Source organism: Heterodontus francisci, chromosome 14 (assembly GCF_036365525.1).
Source record: "Heterodontus francisci isolate sHetFra1 chromosome 14, sHetFra1.hap1, whole genome shotgun sequence".
Classification (NCBI taxonomy): Eukaryota; Metazoa; Chordata; class Chondrichthyes; order Heterodontiformes; family Heterodontidae; genus Heterodontus; species Heterodontus francisci.
Window position 1 is genome coordinate 30,472,682 of NC_090384.1, and position 23,122 is coordinate 30,495,803.

Below are 23,122 nucleotides of genomic sequence, written 5' to 3' on the forward strand. Positions count from 1 at the left end.
TACATGGATGTGAGCTAACCACAAAACAAGCTGAAACAAAGACACTTAGAGACTCTATGTCTCCAGCGACACTTGCTACAATAAGGTGTGGACATCCCTCATCTTATCAAAATGGGCTGAGATCAGAAATCATAATATGATTTCTTAAAAGCCTAAATTTGAGAACAAAGGCCATCATCAGTCAAGTCATCAGAATATCAAGATCATCAGTCTGGGACCTCCAGCCAGAGAGAGAACATTGACAGCCATTTTTAATTCCAGCACAAGGCTGAGAGACAGATCAATACCAGCTATGACTGTTGAACCCTGATGAGACAATTTGGCAACCAACTGCCGCAGCGAAGTAAGAGAGTGCTTTTAAACAACTCCTCCATCTGTGAAAATTGAACTAAGAGATACCAGCACCATCTTCAAACTTAAGTGTTGTCTATCAGGAGACTTCAGCAACCCAGCAAGGGCAGGACAACCAGCAAACAGGCCTGCAACTTTAAACCTTCTGCTCTAAGAGGATCCCACAGGTTTTTCCTGAAACCAGCAGACTGTTTCACCTTGAACTCTTAATGCCTCGTAGCCGGAGTTGTCCTACTTATGGCCCATGGGCCAGAACACAGCCCCCAATCTGCCTGTGGTTCAGCTCTGATTGACGGTTCCCATGTATATCAGGCAGAGGGTGTAGGCGGAACCTATGTCTGACAAGCAAGTGGAACCTTGTCTGTGATTGGTCACTCCTTATGACTGACAAGAGCTGCCCAGGCAGTATTAGCAGTGATTGGTAGAAAGCGGCACAGGCGCCCTAGGATCGGGCGCCCCAGTTGCCTTTGCCCGAGTCAGTTAATGTCCTGTATCCTGCGCACGCGGCCGGTTCTCAGCTCCACTCGCCCCAACTTAAATAATACAGGCACAGTAAGTATCTGGTTGTGGGAAGACTGAGTGGTGAACACTGAATAGGGACTGGGGAGCATGAAACAGGGAACATGGAAGACACGGGGCAGGGAGGAGAAGAGAGAGAGAGACAGATAGAGGGGGAGAGCGATAGAGACAGAGAGAGGGGAACAGGGGTGGGGGGGAGACAGAGGGGGGAGAGAAAGTCATAGAGTCACTTACTTACAGCACAGAAAGAGGCCATTTGGCCCATCGTGTCCATGCCAGCTCTCCATGGAGCTATGCAGTGAGTACCACTCCCTGGCTCAATCCCTGTAGCTATGCAAGTACATTTCTCTTAGGTGGCCATCCAACTTCATCTTGACGTCATTGGTCATCTCCACTTCTACCACCTTTGTTGGCAGGGAGTTCCAGGTCATTACCACTGACTACGTTAAAAGTGCTTCCTCATATTCCCCCCTGCATCTGATGCACACAACTTTCCATCGGTGTCCCCTAGTCCTGCGCACGAGACACACACACACCGCCCACCAGTGAGATGGGGGAGAGAAAGCAACGTCTCGCCTGACGGGTGGAAATCTATCCAGAATACTCTGCATCGCTACATCAAGTGTGGAGGCACAGATGGACTACTTATGCAAGCAAAAACAATACCAGGAATGTCACTAAATCAGTTTTCAATAAAGTGATGAGAAAGTAAGTCAATAAATTATTCTTCTCATTTAAAGCTTCTTCACAAAAATGCACATTTATTATTTTTTTATTAGGAAGATAAATTTTTAATGCCTTTATCTTTCAAACTTTGCTCACCAGCACCCCCACCCTGGGCTGAGCGGACCTCCGCCTGACAAGGTTGGACAAGAACAAAAGAACAAAGAACAAAGATAATTACAGCACAGGAACAGGCCCTTCGGCCCTCCAAGCCTGCGCCGATCCAGATCCTCTCTCTAAACATGTCGCCTATTTTCTAAGGTTCTGTATCTCTTTTCTTCCTGCCCATTCATGTATCTGTCTAGATACATCTTAAAAGACGCCATCGTGCCCGCATCTACCACCTCCGCTGGCAACGCGTTCCAGACACCCACCACCCTCTGCGTAAAGAACTTTCCACGCATATCCCCCCTGAACTTTTCCCCTTTCACTTTGAACTCGTGTCCTCTAGTAATTGAATCCCCCACTCTGGGAAAAAGCCTCTTGCTATCCACCCTGTCTATACCTCTCATGATTTTGTACACCTCAATCAGGTCCCCCCTCAACCTCCGTCTTTCTAATGAAAATAATCCTCAACCTCTCTTCATAGCTAGCGCCCTCCATACCAGGCAACATCCTGGTGAACCTCCTCTGCTCTGCTCTGCTCTTACCCTTTACCTTCTATTTATATATTCTTCAGTGTGCATGGGTGGCGGTGTGAACATTTCAGGTGATTTTTTAAAAATAAATATTTAACCTTCTGTTTTAAACTCATGAGAAAATCTGTCACTGTCTTTAGTTAACCAAAAAAACACAGGGGCTGAAAAACAAATTTAAACATTAGCTCTGGTCAGTTGGAAGGTGACCAGTGGAAACCAGCCACACCATTTCCCACCTATCCATAACTTAGTACTGAAGCTGTGCTCCAGAACTAGCTGTGCCACTAGCCAAGCTGGTCCATTACAGCTACAGCACTGGCATCTATCCGACAATGTGGAAAATTGGCCAAGTATGTCCTGTCCACAAAAAGCAGGACAAATCCAATCTGGCCAATTATCACCCCATCAGTCTACTCTCAATCAGCAGCAAAGTGATGGCAGATGTCATTGACAGTGCTATCAAGAAGCACTTAAAACAGCAATAAACTGCTCAGCAATGCTCAGTCTGGGTTCCGCAAAGGCCACTGTGCACCAGACTTCATTACAGCTTTGCTCCAAACATGGACAAAAGAATTGAACTCCAGCAGTGAGCGGAGAGTGGTTGTCCTTGACAAGACAGCATTTGACCAAGTGTGGCATAAAGGAGCTCTAGCAAAACTGAAGTCACTGGGAATCAGGAGCAAACCTCTCCACTGGTTGGAGTCATATCTCACACAAAGGAAGATAGTTGTGGTTATTGGAGGTCAATCATCTCAGCCCCAGGACATCACAGCAGGAGTTTCTTAGGGCAATATCCGAGGCCCAAGCATCTTCAGCTGCTTCATCAATGACCTTCCCTCCATAAGGTCAGAAGTGGGATGCTTGCTGATGATTGTGCGATGTTCAGTACCATTCGTGACTCCTCAGATACTGAAGCAGTCTGTGCCCACATGCAACAAGACCTGGACAACATTCAGGCTTGGGCTGATAAGTAACATTCATGCCACACAAGTGCCAGGTAATGATCACCTCCACCCAGAAGCCAACCCTCACCCCTGACATTTAAACGGCACCATCATTGCTGAATTCCCCCACCGTCAAAATCCTGAGGGACCAGAAACCTAACTGGACCAGCCATATAAATACTGTGGCTATAAAAGTTGAGGATTCTGTGAGGAACTCACCTTCTGACTCCCCAGTGCCTGTCCACCATCGACAAGGCACAAGTCAGGAGTGTGATGAAATACTCTCCACTTGCCTGGACGAGTGCAGCTCCAGCAAGATGCGGGAAGCACATCATTCAAGACAAAAGTAGCCCACTTGATCGGCACCCCATCCACCACCTTAAACATACACTTCCTTCACCACTGGTGCACAGTGGCAGCAGCATACCATCTACAAGATGCACTGCAGCAACTTGCCAAGGTTCCTTCAACAGCATCTTCCAAACCCGCAACCTCTACCACATAGAAGACCAAGGGCAGCAGACGCATGGGAACACCACCACCTGCAAGTTCCGCTCCACGTCACACAGCATCCTGACTTGGAACTGTATCGCCGTTCCTTCACTGTCGCTGGGTCAAGATCCTGGAACACAACAGCACTGTACCTACACCACAGGGACTGCAGCAGTTCAAGAACCACCTTTTTAAGGACCATTAGGGAGGGATGGGCAACAACTGTTGTCCTTGACACGATGCTCACATACCAGGAGCAAATAAAAAAAAATGGTAGAAATGTCCTTCAGAGCTTGGCCAGTAGTGGAGGACATTAAAGTCCCCCACCCAAAGTACATCCTTTGACCTTGCTACCTTCAATGCCTCATCCAAGCTGTGTTCAACATGGAGGAACGCTGATTTATCAGTTCAGTGGGGACAGTAGGTGGTAAATTAGCAGGAGGTTTCCTTGCCCATGATATGAGACTTCATGGGGGCCGGAGTCAATGTTTGAAATGTTAGAGTCTCCATAAGTGTATGAATGCTTTCTCCAGAGGTGGTGGTTTGTGGTTTTCATTAAATTAATTGGTTCAATCCTCAGCTTGATGTCTGTTTGTTTTCGATCTTCCTCTAGAAACAGGACCATTAGGAACTGCAATTTTTCTTTTAAGAACATCAATCGACTGTTGTGTTAGGAAGTGTGAGTTGGTGTACTGTTCTTCATTAATATTTTTTTATTCATTCATGGGATGTGGGCGACACTGGCCAGGCCAGCATTTATTGCCCATCCCTAATTGCCCTTGAGGAGGTGGTGGTGAGCTGCCTTCTTGAACCGCTGCAGTCCATTTGGGGTAGGTATACCCACAGTGCTGTTTGGAAGGGAGTTCCAGGATTTTGAACCAGTGACAGTGGAGGAATAGCGATATAGTTCCAAGTCAGGATGGTGTGTGACTTGGAGGGGAACTTGCAGGTGGTGGTGTTCCCATGTATTTGCTGCCCTTGTCCTTCTAGTTGGTAGAGGTCATGGGTTTGGAAGGTGCTGTCTAAGGAGCCTTGGTGCATTGCTGCAGTGCATGTCGTAGATGGTACACACTGCTGCCACTGTGCATCGGCGGTGGAGGGAGTGAATGTTTGTAGATGGGGTGTCAATCAAGTGGGCTGCTTTGTCCTGGATGTTGTCGAGATTCTTGCGTGTTGCGTGCTGTAGGAGCTGCACCCATCCAGGCAAGTGGAAAGTATTCCATCACACTCCTGACTTGTGCCTTGTAGATGGTGGACAGGCTTTCGGGAGTCAGGAAGCGAGTTACTCGCCTCAGGATTCCTAGCCTCTGTCCTGCTCTTGTAGCCACGGTATTTATATGGCTACTCCAGTTCAGTTTCTAGTCAATGGTAGCCCCGAGGATGTTGATCGTGGGAGATTCAGCGATGGTAATGCTGTTGAATGTCAAGGGGAAATGGTTAGATTCGCTCTTGTTGGAGATGGTCATTGCCTGGCACTTAAGTGGCAAGTAACATTCGTGCCACACATCAACCCAAGCCTGGATATTGTCCAGGTCTTGCTGCATTTCTACACGGACTGCTTCAGTATCTGAGGAGTCACGAATGGTGTTGAACATTGTGCAATCAGCGAACATCCCCACTTCTGACCTAATGATTGAAGGAAGGTCATTGATGAAGCAGCTGAAGATGGTTGGGCCTAGGACACTACCCTGAGGAACTCCAGCAGTGATGTCCTAGAGCTCAGATGATTGACCTACAACAACCACAACCATCTTCCTTTGTGCTAGGTATGACTCCAGCCAGTGGAGGGTTTTCCCCCTGATTCCCATTGACCTCAGTTTTGCTAGGACTCCTTGATGCCATACTCAGTCAAATGCTGCCTTGATGTCAAGGGCAGTCACTCTCATCTCAGCTCTTTTGTCCATTTTTGAACCAAGGCTGTAATGAGGTCAAGAGCTGAGTGGCCCTGGCAGAACCTAAACTGAGTGTCACTGAGCAGGTTATTGCTAAGCAAGTGCCACTTGATGGCACTGTTGATGACACCTTCCATCACTTTACTGATGATTGAGAATAGGCTGATGGGGCGGTAATTGGCTGGGTTGGACTTGTCCTGCTTTTTGTGTACGGGACATACCTGGGCAATTTTCCACATTGCAGGGTAGATGCCAGTGTTGTAGCTGTACTGGAACAGCTTGGCTAGGGGCGCGGCAAGTTCTGGAGCACAGGTCTTCAGTACTATTGCCGGAATATTGTCAGGGCCCATAGCCTTTGCAGTATCCAGTGCCTTCAGTCGTTTCTTGATATCACGCGGAATGAATCGAATTGGCTGAAGTCTGGCATCTGTGATGCTGGGGACTTCAGGAGGAGGCCAAGATGGATCATCAACTCGGCACTTCTGGCTGAAGATTGTTGCAAATGCTTCAGCCTTATCTTGATTCATGATTCATCCCTACAATACCTCAGTTCCCGATTTCAGCTGTGCAGGTACTGGGGTAAGGATTCTATGCCGTTTTATGTTTGTGTAGGTCAATCCTGACCAGGAAGCACAAATTAACCATTTTACAATTAGATCAGATTTTATCAGAGCTTTCTTGCTCCAGGTCTACACAATTCTGAGGGTGGTCGGTGCCCTGGTCCACAAAGCTCTGCCATATATATCTGCCCCTTTTTAACAATTTCAATGTTCTGATTTTTATCATGTGAAGTAAAACACACACACACCATTAACTGGTTGAGGTTAAACAATAAAAACACCTGCTACATTCAAAATGTTAGGATACAATTCACGTATGTATTTTATTTTAAAGTCAGTTTGACCATTACTACACTATAAAACTGAAAGCAAATTACATGAAACGTGTATGAGGTCTCCAGAAACAGAGATAGAGCCTCCCCTCCCAGCACACCACAGAACAAGATGTACAGATATCATCTGATTTACACAAACATCAAAGCATAAAGCAGTGAACAAGTGACCGGCAATAAATTTCAATATTAAGTAAACATATAGTAAACATATTGAAGTATAGCACATCGTATTTCAAAGGACAATTTTACTAATTTTACTTTGTTTGCTGCAAGTATTACTGCAGGTTTATTTGCTTTTCTTCACCCTCACTTTACCACCCCCATTTTGATTTTATTTTCCAAATGAGTATTGTAAAGGGATGATTAAATACTAAATGTGCCATATAAAGTTTGGGGGGTTGGGCAAGGTGTCCACTCCTCCTCCCTCTCTCTCCCCCCCTACTTGCAACTGCCTGTGTAATCAGCTATTAACTTGGAATGAATCTAGTCTTATTTGTACCAGCATGTAAATCACTTTCCCACTCGAACAATGCAGAACAAAGCATTAACCCTACTCAGGTGCAATCTGTTTGAGAGAAGCACTTGCAGAAAGTTTTCCCTGCAGCCTTTCCCTTCCAGAGCACAATCATACCAAAAAATTATAGGACAGCCTGTTTTCAGCTCAGTGACTGCCCTCTGTAGAAAATCAGAAATGCCTCGCACTGCCCTGTCATCTTCTCTTGTCCGCACCCTCCTCCCCCTCACCCCCACCACTGATTTCTCATGACCCTACCCCTCACCCCCCCCCCCCCCCTTACAGGGAAGTCTCTCTCCCCTTCCCTTCTTCCCACCGTCCCCTCCCTCCCCGCCCCACCCACCCCCACCAACCAGGAGGGCCTCTCTCACCCCAGAAGTGAGCGATCAGGAGGTTGGTCACAAAACTATATGTGAGATTCTGATAATATGTAAAGAAAAAAATAAGTAGAACTTGCAAGGACCCAGAGAAAACAGTTGAATTCCTATACTTCAGCCTGAGGATATACAAAAATGCCCTAAAAGGCACAGCACATAAGCAACTCCTGAAGGGTGCTGAGCTAGTGGTCAAATAGGAAAATGGCAAAGGCCAATCTGTTTCGTTGTGCTTCAAGTTCGAATAGTTTCAAGAGAAAATATGCAGTCCTAGAAATTCTCATTTTTATAGAAAGTAAAGACTCAGGTCAGTGAGGTATCCCTGCATATGGGAGAGATGTGCCTTTTATTCAAGAGATGGAGTTCAGTTATAAAACCTCAACACCAGAATGGAAAACAGCCATGTTGCTAAAAAATGTTAACCTTGTTTGTCTCTATGCTGCTTCCCCAGACTGACAATGTTGAGCAGCAACACTGAAAGCTCATCACAGCTACAAAGTTCATTAAACGCATGTGCTTAAAACCTTCAACTGAAAAATTCTTTGGTGGAACTGGACTATTCTGGTGGCTGTATTTCGGTATCGGAATAAGATTTCTTCTGCATGGGCCACAAGTTTATCCAGTAAGGTTGTATTTATGTATCATTTTATCATGTCTCAAAAATCTGCAGACACAATGACATCATCGCATCAGAATCATGTCTGGGATGAATAGTTCACATTTTCAAGCTTTAATCCCAGATGCTTATATGGTTGCATTCACGGTAAACAAGGGAGAAATTGAAGACCAGCAAAGGTTGACTTGACTGTTATCAATTGCTTACCAACGATCCACTGCTTTGTACATTAAAATCTTACGGCTTACAACTGGAACTAGATTAGCTTGATCCTAAAGATGAGGTTAAAGCCCTTGCATTTTCCAACAGGAGGCGACCATTCAGCCCATTGTGTCCATGTCAGCTCTCTGCAAGAGTAACTCACCCGCCTTTTTCCCACAGCTCTGCAAATTTTTTTTCTTTTTGAATTATCCAATTCCCAATGCCACGTACAAATTTCATAAAGCAGTCGGTTGGGAATACATTAGTACCTTTAATGATAAACTTTTGATTCTGAGGGTTTTGTGGACTACCGGAACTTGGGTTACAGCTTTATATGCTCCCTGCCAGTCATAGTATCCCTATAGGTGGGAGTTGGGTACATCAGTTGTATAAAAGGCACATCAGACATTGTACACACTAGTAGTGCCTGTCTCCTGTCACCAAAATGCAGAGGCCCACTTCAAATTACATCTTTACTTGGCCATGCAGCAGCTGTTATGGAAACATGGAACTAGATTGGCTTTCAACACAGCTCAAGGATTTTCTCTTTAATATTGTGGTGGATTCTACAACACTTGTAGCTACACGTTAACAGAAACCGCATACAATCATGCAGATACTCAGATGCTCGTAATTCTTTATTTGAGGACTGGTTTTCTGGATAATGAACCTTACACAGTGGCTGAAGGAGGTCCATCTGCACCATCAGGCAAGAAGTTTCTTCACAAGGCCTGCAAAGATTGGCTCAACCCGCTCAGTCAGAAAAGACACCAGTCTCTCTCTGTGTCCTGTCAGATTTCCTTTGGCCACTGCTGTTGCCAGATGCAGGAGTGTAAATGACCTTTTGAATTGGATCTCAAACTGGCAGCGACACTGTCCGCTTTACTGAGACGGGGCACTGGCTCTGTTTGGACTTGTACGGATTTGTTTGGACTTCTGCTTTGAAATATACTGACAATGAAACAACACAAACAGGTAACACAAATCTGAATGGATCAAGCCATTACGTGCTTGTGGAATGATCGGTCATTGCTTTGCAATGGAATAACGATCAATAGCACCAGTAGATTTCTGCCAGATTAGAGACAGGCTGCAATGACCCTGGAAATGTTCACTGGCCCCTGAAAGATGCCAATGACTTCACAAATGTATATAAAAGAATATACTAAAAAGAAAACCCACAAAAAATGACAACTTAAAATGTTTCAGACTAAATCCTGTATCCTCCTGTCAATTCTGTGACTATTGAGAGCTGATTAAGACTGGTTGGAACTTAATCCAAATAAGATTGTTGTAGACATTGTAAAAGTTGAAGTTTCAAACAGATGTGTTGGAGGTATCACCTTTATCTAACTCCAGGATGTCCGTGGTTAGTAACAGACTTTTGGGGAGTTTTTAAACAACCAGTAGCAGTCTGGATTGACAAAGAAGAAACTTCTATTCTAACCCCAAAATCCTAGAATAATGTTCACTCCTTCAACAGTTCACTTCTATTTTCTCCTCCAATCAGTCCTGCTGGCAGGATGAGGTCATCACTTCCGTTATGGAAATCTTTGCTGTGCAACACTATTGGGTAAAATTTTGTAAAGCAGGGAGGGTAAGGATGATGATGTTTCAGTTCTCATGCAGATTAGCAAAGGACACTGTGTGGGTGAAGTGACAATAATATTTAAATTTTATTGGAATTCTCCAAACCAAAATTAGTCAAGTCCTCAGCACTTATCTTGCAGGGACATCTTAACAAATCGGGAGAACTTTCTCTAAATATGGGCAGGTTACACAATACAGGAATAGCTCAGTAACACCAGGAACAAAATTCAGAACAGGTGTCAGTGAGGGAACTGCAATGCAGGAAAATGAAAATCATGCCCAGGTTCCCTTATGATTCAATGACTAAATGCATTTCCAAGAAGAGTACTGAGTCATATAGATAAGCAACATCCCACACTCAATCCCTGAATGATGCAGAGTTAGATAATTTCAAATGGACAGCAATGGTAGAGGAATATTATATTTAGCTGCAGGACTCCTGGGTTTGTTATGGAGGCAGCAGTGACGAGTAGGAGGAGAAAGAAAAAACAGGATTCTCACTCTTGATCACTATCCAGCAACTACTGCTGGAAAACATGCACGGATATCTGGTGAGGATTATGTGGTCTAGATGACATGAAAAATGAGCATCTGGATCCATGGCCATAGGCACCTGGCCCAAGAGATAGCATGTCCCGGAAAGTAAAAGAGAATGGAGGGAGGCCACAGTATTCCCTGTTACTGGCATCAGTTAATCAGAACACACATACAAAACAAAACTTTAGCCCCCGCCCCCTCAAAATCTCAGACAAAAGGATTAAAATTATTCAGTGGCACAAACTTGATATTGGGGAGTTTTCAATGGATCAAACCCAAGACTATCGGTCTTGAGGTTTCTTTTTAAAAGGCAAAGAAAGCCAAGTAATTCAGCGAAGTTTGAAACTTGTCCATTTCAATTCTTTCCTTGTGCTAGTCATTAAAATGCTTCTAAAGTCTTGACCGCTCAAGCTGTGAGCTATGAAACAATACTTCTTTCTTCCCAATAACATCCTAAAATCACGATAAATTAACTGCAGTATTTGTGACTTCTTGCAGAATAATCAATATACTGTACAGCAAATAGAAGAGGCCAAATGCTATCTACCACACCCTTGTTTTAAGTTAATGCTGTGATTAAAAGTATTTCTAGCAGCAGTCAATTCAGAATAGATTTGAGACAGGCATTTTTGTGAAAATATTGGGTTGCATACCTTGAATGAACTTGAGAAACACCGCATACTTTACTAAATGAGCCAGAATTGGCATGCCAGTCACTGCAAAAACCTACCAAATGGCCAATGCAAAAAAACGCAAACTCACGATCAATGATAATTCATTTCATATTTTTCTCTTTTTCTATTTTTAAACAGTGAATGCTGACGACATCATGAGAATTTAGATTACCACAGGCAATTTCACATGGATTGTGTGCCATCACAGTACTACTGCTGTTACATGTTCCAATATAAATGACCCGAACTATGGAGACTCTCAATCAGTTGCCACCAGGTTTCCAGGTAAAAGCAGAATCAGGTTCCCTCCCTTTGAAAAATATGAATTGTGTAGCTCTTTGGCTTTGAGTGTGGAATGCCAGCCAGAAGAAAAGCAAATAATAGAGTGCCAGTTTGGGCATACTTCCCAAGACCACTCTTAACAATACAAAATTCCACAAGTCTGACAATAGATGTTGTCGAGTTAAAAGAGCATGATAACCTGAAGCATCCTGAGGTAATGACAGCGCCTCCACCTCAACTCCCTCGTGCTTCTGGCATCAGCTACTCTTTCTCTGATCAAGTCAGTTCCCATGATGATGTCATTGACACTCAAGAGAAAGGAAAGGCTCCCTCTTTAAACAAATCACTGATAATTTAAAAAAAAATTAAAACAATACAAGTTAAATTGCAGCATAATATTCTTAAACATTTAAACTCTCAATGCTGACCAAGCATTTTTGACATCCTATTTCCATAGGAACACCTTGCACGTCAAAATGAACTTACATCCCCAGATTAGTTACATGAAAGAAATGTACCCCACCTTTAGCTCACGTGGACCAGCACGGAATGCGTGAAAGGTACAAAAATATTAATTATGAAAAGTTGTATGTGTTAACAAAAATGGCACACAGCACCATGAAACTGAACATCTTTGTGACAAATCTATTTTCACACAGGGAATCAGAAATGTCTAACAGTGGCACAATAACAATGTGCACTTTTTTTTAATATATAAAAGCAGGCTTGGGATGTAGAGTAAAAACGTTATGCACAAAATTCAGTTTCAAGGTGTATCCAGCATGAAAATATTCCAGCAATAGAAATCCTCTGTAAATGTTGCATTATTTACTAAAATTATTTTAGCTGATTAATGGTCTATCTCAGAATGTGCTGAGAGCACCAGGATAGGGCAGGAAAAGACTTTTCAGAATTTAAACTACCAGAGCTATATGCACACATGTGCACACACACTCTCTCACAGACACTAAAGGACAAAAAAACAAGCCCTTCAACTGCATTCCCAACACATGATCAACTCTACAATTTAACAAAAAGAGCCACGGAATCCAGCCCGGACTCATGGTGATTTAAATCCCATCCCTGATGCTTGCGCACACATACGGAGCAACCAACTCCACCCAGACAAAGCAGTGTAAAGAGCTGCAAACCCCAACCCTGACTAAAAAGGTGCACCGTATAATTTGATAGCATCTCTCCTGTGCGCTGCCACAGGCAGGTACATTGCCATGAACATTTAGAAAGACAAGAGCAATCAGATTTGACTCCATCCGTGGTTTAAGACAGTAAAGCTTTATCCTATTTGGTTGAAAAGATTTCAGGATAATTTTCAAAGAGTACTTGAGTGAAGCTATTAATGGGGTTGATGGCATTGAGTGAAATTGCAGCATCCTTTGCCCACAAGAGAGCAGGTCCAAACACCAGAGCCAAGTTGGACGCTGTCATTTTATTCAGTTCACTGTGGTCAGCAATCTGAGAACAGACAAGAAACACAATGCAGTCACGTTAATGAATCAAGCACCTGGGAAGGAATTTGCACATTTATTTTTCAAGAAAAATTTGATTAAAACCCTTCCTTCAGGTTCTCTCCTGCTTCCACTACCGAACTCACAGGACAGAAAGGAGATGGTAGCTTGCAGCTAACTAATAAGAGACAGGTAGGAATGTGTCTTTGCCCTATGAAAAAACACTGGTCAGGATTTTATCCTACCTTGGAGACAGAGCGGGCGGGGAGAGGGGGCAAACAAAATGGCAAGGGGTGCCGTTCCTGATGTTGTCCGGGTCCCCTACCATTTCGACTGGGGTGGGGAAGGCTGAGGATAACCTTCTTGCTCCAGGGCAATTGAGTCCCGTAACTGGCCAATTAATGACCACTTAAGGGCTTCTTCCTACCTCCACTGCAATTTTGTGAAGAATGGAAGAGTCCGCCGCTGCGTGGAGACACCGCCAGTTGAGACCTGGCGGCCTTTTAGCAGGGTCGGGCCCTCCTTTGGGGGCAATTCATGGCTCCCAGAGGGAACTCCCCTAACCCTGTCGCCGGGGTCTGCCTGATGGTGCCGCTGCCGGCCCTCCGACTGGCTAACAGCTCTGGAGGCAGCAGCTCATTCCTTAAAGGGACGGCAACCCTGAAGGTGGGCAGTTAATTGTCTGCCTACTGTTAAAATGAATTAGAGTCCGAAGGAGGGCCTACCGAGGTGGATTGTTCCCCCCAACCTTCTAGCCCACTGCCAGGATTTCCACTGTCAGAAAAAATCTGGCCCATTTATTCTCTTAATTTCTGTAACGACCCCCAAAAAACATAACCCAACTGTCTAATGTTTTGCTCTATCTGATGCTCTGCACATCAGCAATGGAGTGGCAATCCCTTTTGATGAAAACATGTGGGCTTGTCCATAGGTAAGTGAAACCCATAATTTCAGTCAAATGAAACTGAAATGCCTGCCCTATTGGCATTGATAGAGATAAATCAGAGGAAACACTGAGGTGAGAGTTGTGCACTGATGATCTTAGACAGGAGATTAATGATCTTTCTCAGAATGCGTTTTCCAGAGCAAAACATGAAAGGAAACATTTAAAATGTAAAACAAAAGCATGCACGCACACCCAAAGAAGTATTATTTGAAAATATTGCTGCCACAGCTCTAGGTTCATGGTGATTAAACACACACAGGCATAACAGAAATCTTATTTACAATAACCATTTCACAAGCCATGTAAATCCCTTTATTTGATATGATATCTCTTGCATGGCAACAAATGCCAAGGTTCAAACTGATGTAGTCAGCAAGCACATGTGGCATGAGACTGAAACCCCAGGCAGGAGTTAACTGACCAACATGTTTCTGACTTGCTAGGCTCACATGGTGCTCATCAGTTGAACTTCATAATGCCAACGGGCACACTCCCATATTGGAGGTTAGTGAGTTGCGAGATGGGCCTGACCCTGATATCCACATGTACACTTTCCAGAGATCACTGGACAGTGACCAGGAGCCCTGGCTAACTGTCCGAACTCGATCTCAAGACATTGCAGCATCCTTACTGCAGCCTGATTGAGATCATCTTCCAGAGCAGAGGCAGGATCTGTCACTCGGACCTTCCAAGCAAATATCCCACTGAAAAGTTCAAAATACCATTTTACAGCATCAAGTACCTACAAGAAGACTGAAGTGAAGAGGCGGCTTGCATTAGAAGAATATGGGGCTGTTACCTCTTGCCACAGAATTTAGATGTAGCATTGAGCCTTGTACCATAGATCCTGCCAGGATAGGTGACCTGCACTTCCTCACAAGGTCCAACAGTAACAAGATAGTGCCCAGAGTTATCTGAAACATGGATCAGTTTTCCACAAACTGTAACTGGCATGTAATTGTTCCTTAATTGGCAGGAAACTCTTTCACTTGTAAACTCACTCTAGAATGCTCACACAAAGCTGCAGGAAATTTCACGAAGGCCAAAGAGACACATTGGAATATCTGAATATTCGGGTTGGAGTTTTCCAGCCCAATAATCCCCCAAAGGCAATATGCCAAGTGAGCAGTGATCCAGTGCACCAGAATTCCACTCCATTTTCAATCAATAATGCTCACTTTACACGCTGCCAACCAGAAAATATACCTTTATATATGAAATGAATTTAGTCAAGGTCAACATAGTTCCAAGAAGGCATGGACTCATAGCACAAAAGCTGGTACTAAACAGTCAGTCTCATTCAGTGGCCATAAGGATGTTTGGTACGGGAAAGGGAAATATCACACTAGTACAGACGGAGGCCACATTTCAGATTAGGGTTAAAGAAAGACTTGCATTTATATACCGCCTTTCAGGATGTTTCAAAATGCTTTACAGCTAATTAAGCACTTTGCGAAGTGTAATCACTGTTGTAATTTAGAAAACGCAGAAGCCAATTTATGCACAGCAAGATCTCACAAACAGTAATGTGATAATGACAAAGTAATCTGTTTGTTGTGATGTTGATTGAAGGATATTGGATCAGGAAGCAGGGTGTAACTCCCCATGATTTTTTGAAATCGTGCTATGGGATCTTTTACATCCACCCAAGCAGGCAGATGGGCCTCTGGTTAACCTCATCCAAAAGACAGCACCTCTGACAGTGCAGTGCTCCTTCAGTACTGCATTGTAGTTCAGCCTAGATTTTTGTGCTCAAGTTTCTGGAGTGGGCTTTGAGGTACATTGGTGGTACATACTATACCAGACAAGAGTTCTTCATCCTCACACTGGGCTTCTGACAGGAATGCGTTCAAATTCTGAGCAATAACACCTCTCACACTGATGGAACAAGAGAATTCTGGGCGGCGCAGTGGTTAGCACCGCAGCCTCACAGCTCCAGCGACCCGGGTTCAATTCTGGGTACTGCCTGTGTGTAGTTTGCAAGTTCTCCCTGTGTCTGCGTGGGTTTCCTCCGGGTGCTCCGGTTTCCTCCCACAGCCAAAAGACTTGCAGGTTGATAGGTAAATTGGCCATTATAAATTGCGCCTAGTATAAGTAGGTGGTCGAGGAATATAGAGACAGGTGAGGATGTGGTAGGAATATGGGATTAGTGTAGGATTAGTATAAATGGGCCTGTTTCAGTGCTGTATCTCTAAATCAAATCAAATCAAATTCACTAAACATTTAAAAGAAAAATGAGAAGTAGTGCTGCAGCCCTTTAATGCTTCAGTGAAAGCTCTACACTGTGGCATGTGGGAATCGTGTGAACAACATCTTTAGGAAAACGCACAAGCCATCAAACAGCAGAAGCAACGCTCAAAATCAGGGGTTCAAGTGGGTTTTTGCACACTGCTCTATTGCTCTTGAAGTAGTTCCTGACTCTGCTAAATCAGTTCTACAATAAACCTGCCACACTCTGAATACCAGTTGGAGATCACAAGTGAAGGTTCTGGTAGAAGGTTGAACAGAACGTTTGTTTTTGCTGAAAGCTACAAGGTACATCTTGGAACCAGAGTCAAGCAACAGGTAAATACTTAGTACATCTAATGTACTAAAACATGAGGTGGAAATAATGGAAATTTAAAACAACTTCTGGAATACAATTTCTCAAGATGGAGGCAAACTTTTAATTTTGGCTCTGTAAAGGTTTGCCCAACTTTTTATTTTGAACTGGACTTTCAGTAAGGTTTCAACTTCCCAAATTACCAATGCTACAAGATTCAATTTTATTTTTTTTTAAAGTAATTACAAACCTTGGTTCCTCATTATTACCCCTAGCCAATGGACAGGTCAGAAATCAATATGTTTGGTGTTTGGGGGGTGGGGGGTGGGGGGGGGGGGGATGTCAGGGAACAGAGGAAACGAGGAGAATGACATCTCTAAGACAACTCTTGAAAATGCTTTGCACTTGATGACAAAGTATGCAAGCGTAATACAATTACAGCTCTGGCCCCATCTGTAGTACAATAGAGGGCTGTGCAAAAATCTTTTAGCCCATCTTGATTGCCCTATGATTTAGGTCCATGTGGAACACTCTTCTGTATTGCACATCCCTCAGACATTGTCACGAGGCTCATTACCCTTTAACTTCCTGCTCAATCAGGAGATTTGCTGATCAAGTAGAAGGATGTCAGTTCTGGTGCGGACCAAGAGGAAGGAGGGGGAGCAATTCCCACCTCCCAAGTTTCATTCTGATGAAGGGTCACTGACTTGAAACGTTAACTCTGCTTCTCTCTCCACAGATGCTGCCAGACCTGCTATTTCCAGCATTTCTTGTTTGTGTTAGATTTCCAACATCTGCATTATTTTGTTTTTATTTATCCCAAGTTTTATTGTTAGTTCAATTGCAGAGAAAAACTCCTCAGGTGCTTCATAAAGCAATGGACCATAAACCCCAAACTCTCAACAATCCCTTCCCTAACAGTGTGGAGGAATTTTAGATGCACAAAAACCTGGAAATCTTCATCTCATTCATTTTGGTTGAATACAAATCCACTGCATCAGCAGTGTGCTGAGTCAGTGTTTCCCATCAGCCAATTAAAAATATTTTGAAAATACTGTCTGGACAGACAAGTTGGCAAAGCATAAGCCATTTCAACATTCAATGACAAAACAACCAAACTTACCATTCCCAGGAACTCCACCAAGTAATACAGCACAGTATAGTTATCCTCAGGCAGAGACCCAATCATCTCAGCTATTGTTTCTATCTGTTTACTTCCTGCCACTTCTGAAGATAGATGTGAAAAAAAAACAATAATTACACAAAGTACAAAATGGGCACCATCTGACAACAAGCATGTACAGGACAACAGGCACTACTGGATTAAATCAAAATCCTACAAAGTTGTAAAGGAGGATGCCAATTCACCAAGATGCATGTATCAATCAAATTTAGAATTTGTTCACTGCATTCCATAGCTGTGGAAGACTTGTAAGCATTCAGTGAAGGCCTGAAAGCAAAGCAGCTTTCCAAGTGTTCGCTTAGTTTAGTAATGGTGGAGAACTTGCTATCTGCCATGTCATGAGTGAATTCTGTGACTCAGTGCTCCCTCTAGGCAGTAAGAAAAGTCACTCCAGAGGTCACAAATTTTGCAGAGATGTTGATGACGATTCCAAATCAAAGAAAAACGTCTTTTGGAGTAATGTGTTTTGCAAATTTTCACCTCTTTAGATCGCCACATGGTGCCCTCTAATCTTCAGCAACACAATCAGTTCCCACACCTCTGTAAACGTCATTCTTGAACCAGAAACAATGCCGTAAACTGGGTTGTTTTCCCTCAGATTAATATTGTCCCTATTTTGGTTTGATGGGAGTGGGGGTGGCAGGAAGGAGGAGTGGAGAAAGAGAGAGAGTGTGATTTCCAGCCTCCACTCAATACACCTTTCTTTAGACTGTACAGTTGAGATTGAGAGCTGCATCAGAAAGAGGTGAGGCATCAGTCCATAGCAAAGAATCCTGAGCCTGTAGGTTTGCAGACATCTAGTTTTGGCACTCTGCCTCCTTCCCACACTCCAGTATGCCAACAGCCACCACCACACACATGCCCCATGACGTGGTTTACTGCCGCTGCAGTTTGAGGAAGTCAAGACTCGATGACTGGCTTATGTAAAGGGATAAGACACTAAGCTTTGAAACAAACACTTTTTTGGTTAATTTTGTGCTTATTAAAGTGAGAGATGTTAGCATTGGCAAATGGAACTCTTTCCATTTCTGATACTCAGTGTTAGAAGCAAGCACTCCCAGGCCAAGCATAGTACAGGAAGAAGTAAAGCCCCCTCTACTCAGTATCTCAGCTTCAGAAGAACACCACCCACTGCAACAGTGTGACTCTTTTCCATTCCTCATGGCAACCATTGTAAGTGGCAGTCCCAATTTAGTGCCAACTCATTCCGAACAAGGGGCATTTTTGTGCCTAGGCCATTAGAAAATGGATCCAAGACTAAACAAGCTCATTATGTCTATCAAAGGAGACCCCATCTGCCCTTGCAGCTTGATGTAAAATATCCATGGCTGAATTCGAAGAGTTAGGGAGTTTCCCTGGTGTCCAGGCCAACATTTATCCCTTAACCTTATCGGAAAAGACTGAAAAGGCTGGAGCTCTTTTCTCTAGAAAAGAGAAGGCAGAGGGGTGACCAGATAGTGAAGAAGTTTGACAGGGTAGACGTGGAGAAAATATTTCAACGTGTAGGGGTGTCCAATCTAGAGTTCATAAATATATAGTCATTAATAAATCAGATAGAGAATTCAGGCAAAACTGCTTTATCCAGAGAGCAGGAAGAATGTGGAACTATCACAAGGAGTAGTTGAGGCAAATAGCACAGATGCATTTAAGGGGAAAGCTAGATAAGCAAATGAGGGAGAAAGGAATAAAAGGTTATGCTGATAAGGGTTAGGAGGAGGGTGGGAGGAGATTCGTGTGGAGCATAACTGCCAGCATACACAAGTTGGGCCGCCTGTGCTGTTGACTTTATATAACTATATCAGCAACAAGACTGAATCATATCATCTGGTCATTATCACATTGCTGTTTATGGGACCTTGCTGTGTGCAAGTCAACTGCTGTGTTTTCCTAGATTACAATGGCAACTATACTTCAAAAGCACTTCATTGGTCGTGAATTACTATGTGACATGTAAGAAAGACACTGCAGTCATAGAACATCTTTCACAACCTCAAAACATCTCAAAGCATTTTATAGCCATAGACAATGCAGCAGCTAAATTGCATCCATCCTGGGTGCTACACTGAAGGTAACCTAGTAAGTACATTCAGAAAAAAAAGTGAAGCCATACTTTTTTTAAAAAATGTTAGTAACCTACCTATATACATTGCATAAAATAGTGACCTTTGACTGTCTGACAACTCAATAAAATGATCGTTTCCTGGAGACAGTGTATTTAGTGCCACTCAGCTGCTCAGTAACATCTGCCCCTATCTACAAGACACAATGTTTAATTATTGAAAGGGCAAAACTTAGCAGTTATAAGTGAGCAGCAATTTTTGGAGTCAAATCCAACTAAACTGTAGAGTGTATTTATTTCCAAATGGGAACCTTTCAAAGGGAAGCTTACCAGATCAGGACAATGCAATGAATATTCTGGAAAATTCTAAGTAGGAGAAAGATATAATCAAGAACACAATGCCAGATGTTGGCTAAAATGTGCAACTTACTTCCAAATGAGATCACTTGGTTATACAGGTTGTAGGTCAGCAGAGGCTCAGGCAATTCACGAAGAAAAGTCTTCAGCATAACGGCTGCCAGGTGAACATCCTTGTACATTTCAAAATCCACAGCAACACCTGCAAAGAAAAACCACCTCTGGCTAAATACCATGTGATAAATCAGCAGATACTCAGTCCTAAAACCCACAGTATGGTACAAATGCGCAGAGTGTACGTGTACAATGTGACACTGCACACCAAAAAAGCTCATATTTCATACATTAAAATAATTCAAACTCTGTATTCTGAAACAATGTAGCTCTCAACAAGTACTTGACCAAGACTTTTCTGCTTACGCATTATATCGATTCAAATAACGTGGCATGGAATACGGCATTTAAAATTCAGTTGCATCAGGAACACGAGATAATTTGTCTGTTTTGATTAATTCATTTGTTAGTGCAATGAAATGGCCATTGAAACCATCATTTTCCCTCTGTTGTTTGCAGCCTCACCTTGTACAGCTGTTTACATGAAAACTTGAATTGAAAGTTAAAGCAACTAAATATTTTCATGTAACTAAATGCATTTTCTGTTTGATGACTTTTTAGTCGCCAATTTCTTTGCTTCTTCCATCTCACTTCCCTCGTGCAATGTAGTCAGGCATCACAGACTTTTTAATGACAGAGCACACACAGAAGGGTGGGGAAGGGGGAGCCTGATTTCTATTTCCCAATTGCATGTTAAAAACATTGCTTCTAAATTGGTGCTGCAGTAGAAAACCTGGTTAAAAACTCTAAACTACAATTGGGAGGAGGCCTAAGCCCCATCCCAGCCTCGCTCCATGGTCATGGCAGAGATCGCTGAACAAGATCACAGGTGTGCTTACTGCAGCAATACTTACAATACAGCCTAGAGTCACTTTCAATCACCTGTGACTCTTGACAGACTACTTGGCTGAGGTGGCCCCGAACTTCCATTCACTGCCTAGCTAGCTTGAATTAAGATATGGCACGGTTTCCTCTCCTCTTCTTACTCTTCAAGAGAAAGTAAGGGAGCCCAAGTACATAGGAAAGGTTATGTTAGCAGCATTACTGGCCTTATCTTCCTCTTGCCACACACAAAACTATGTCTCCTCACTCCTTAGTGGTGTTACGACCGCGGCAGGAGCAACGCACTGTCAATTCAGTCCCATCACACCACAGGTTGCAGCATATTATTAAGCTTTCACACCCAATTGGAAAACAACCAAAATAAACACTCTAGTAATCCCAGAATGAAGCAGACCAAACCAGGTATCTTTAGAAAACATCAAATTAACTATTTATAAAATAAAAACTAAATCTTAAACACTGTTAAGATAAACCTATGTCAAAAGACCTTAATCTAACTCCCCCTTCACACACATACTCAAAACTAACAGCAACCGGTTTTAAAAGTGGAGTTTTAAAAACTAGCTATCTCTTAAGAATAAATAAAGTCTTTGCATGTTACTTTCCTGGTGGATGAGGTCTTCTAATGTGGATTTGATGAAAATAGTCCTTCAGAAGATAGGCATTCAACTCTTCGGTTGCAGCAAGCATTAAACAGTCCTTGAACGATGAGCACAGCAACACAAACAGTTTCTTGACAAATAAGGCTTTTCTTCTTTACTCAGGGAATTAACTTGGCTTGTAGCTTGTTGTAGAATTTTTCTGAGAGAGAATAAAACAGCTCCTTTTCTCTCCAGTTCACCTCGCTGGAAAGTCTCTCTGAACTAACTGGTTTTGGCCAGTTTCTGCCAGTTTCACACACAGCCAAGTGGAAACATTGCCTCATGTGACCTCGCTCTCTCCTGCTGTTGCCCATGGTAACAAAAAATGCAGCTGTGCACACTGTCTGTCCAGACATTCTGTCCCTTAAAGGTGTACTGTTTTGAAGAGAGGCTTAAAGGCATACTGTTTTTAATCCAAGGAGAAAAAATAATTACAGATCCGTGACAGTAGAAGGATGAATGTCGAGGCAAAAGATAGGGTACAGCACAGATTCATGAGGATGTTGCATATTATGAAGTACAAATACAAAGAAAGACTTAAAAATTGGGCTGTTTTAGTTAGAAGAAAGGAGTGTAAAGGATGATTTGATAGAAATGTTTAAAATGATAGGTTGAAATAGAGCAGTTAGAAACAAACAGTCTATTTCTAATGGTTCAGGGATTTGGAACAAGAGGACATATATTTTATTTCTTACAAATCTTATATATATATATGAGATTTAAGGCAGAGAGCAAGAGAAATCATATTACACCGCATGGTCACCAATGGTGGAGCAATTAAAATTGGGGAGCACGAGGCCAGAATTAGAGGAGCACAGATATCTTGGAGGGTTGTGAGGCTGGAGGAGATTACAGAGATAGGGACAGCGAGGCCATGGAAGGATTTAAAAACAAGGATGAGAACTTTAAAAACAAGGCATTGCTTGACTGAGAGCCAAGGTCGGGTCAGTGAGCACATGGATGATAGGGGAACAGGACTTGATGTGAGTAAGGACAGGGGCAACAGAGTTTTGGATGATCTCAAGTTTACGGAGAGTAAAATGTGGGAGACCAGCCAGGCGAGTGCTGGAATAGTCAAATCTAGAGATAACAAAAGCATAAATGAGGGTTTTAGCAGATGAGCTGAGGCAGGGGAGAGGTTATGGAGGTGGAAATAGGCAATTTTAGTGATTGGAAGCTCATCTCGGGGACACCAAGATTGCAAACAGTCTGGTGTAGTCCCATGACAGTTGCTAGGGAGAGGGATGGAGTCAGCAGCTACAGAACAGAGTCTGGAATGAGGACCGAAGGCTTCCAAACATTTAGTACAACAGCTCATGTGGAGTAAACACCAACTGATTTGGACAAATGACCTGCTTCTGTAAATCTGTGTTAGAGCTTTATTGCAAAACACTGCTCAGAAAGAATTGGGACTTAACACATTAGAACACTGCACATTATGTTATTGGGAACCAACTATTCCTGCTCACCTGAGGTGGTGAAGCAGACCAGCCCGATAAGTTGGAAAGCCACTGCCGACTTTTACCCTTTCCCTGTGATAAGTGTTCAGCACATTGCTAATACAAAGGTCAAAAAGTCACACCTGCAACTTTGACATCAAGCTGCCAAAAAATGGTCCTACTTTCAAAAGTCATAAACATGGGTGAATGTATGATGTAGAAATACCCTCCTGCTTTTGGTAAATACAACTTCTTTCATTTATGTTGAGATAAAAAAAAAAGCACATTGT

General features: G+C 43.1%; 1 protein-coding gene across 3 annotated transcripts in view; it reads right to left on the reverse strand.

Moving 5' to 3' along the window:
• Positions 1-11,054: 11,054 nt before the first annotated feature.
• Positions 11,055-23,122, reverse strand: part of arhgap1 (Rho GTPase activating protein 1) — a 63,736-nt gene continuing 51,668 nt past the window's right edge. For all 3 annotated transcript variants that reach the window (XM_068045949.1, XM_068045950.1, XM_068045948.1), the window contains exons 11-13: positions 19,869-19,997; positions 17,320-17,423; positions 11,055-12,715 (exon numbers count right to left, since the gene is read on the reverse strand). In XM_068045949.1, the coding sequence (XP_067902050.1) occupies positions 12,542-12,715; positions 17,320-17,423; positions 19,869-19,997 (407 nt within the window). In that variant the 3' untranslated portion in view covers positions 11,055-12,541. The remainder of the gene's footprint in view (positions 12,716-17,319; positions 17,424-19,868; positions 19,998-23,122) is intronic.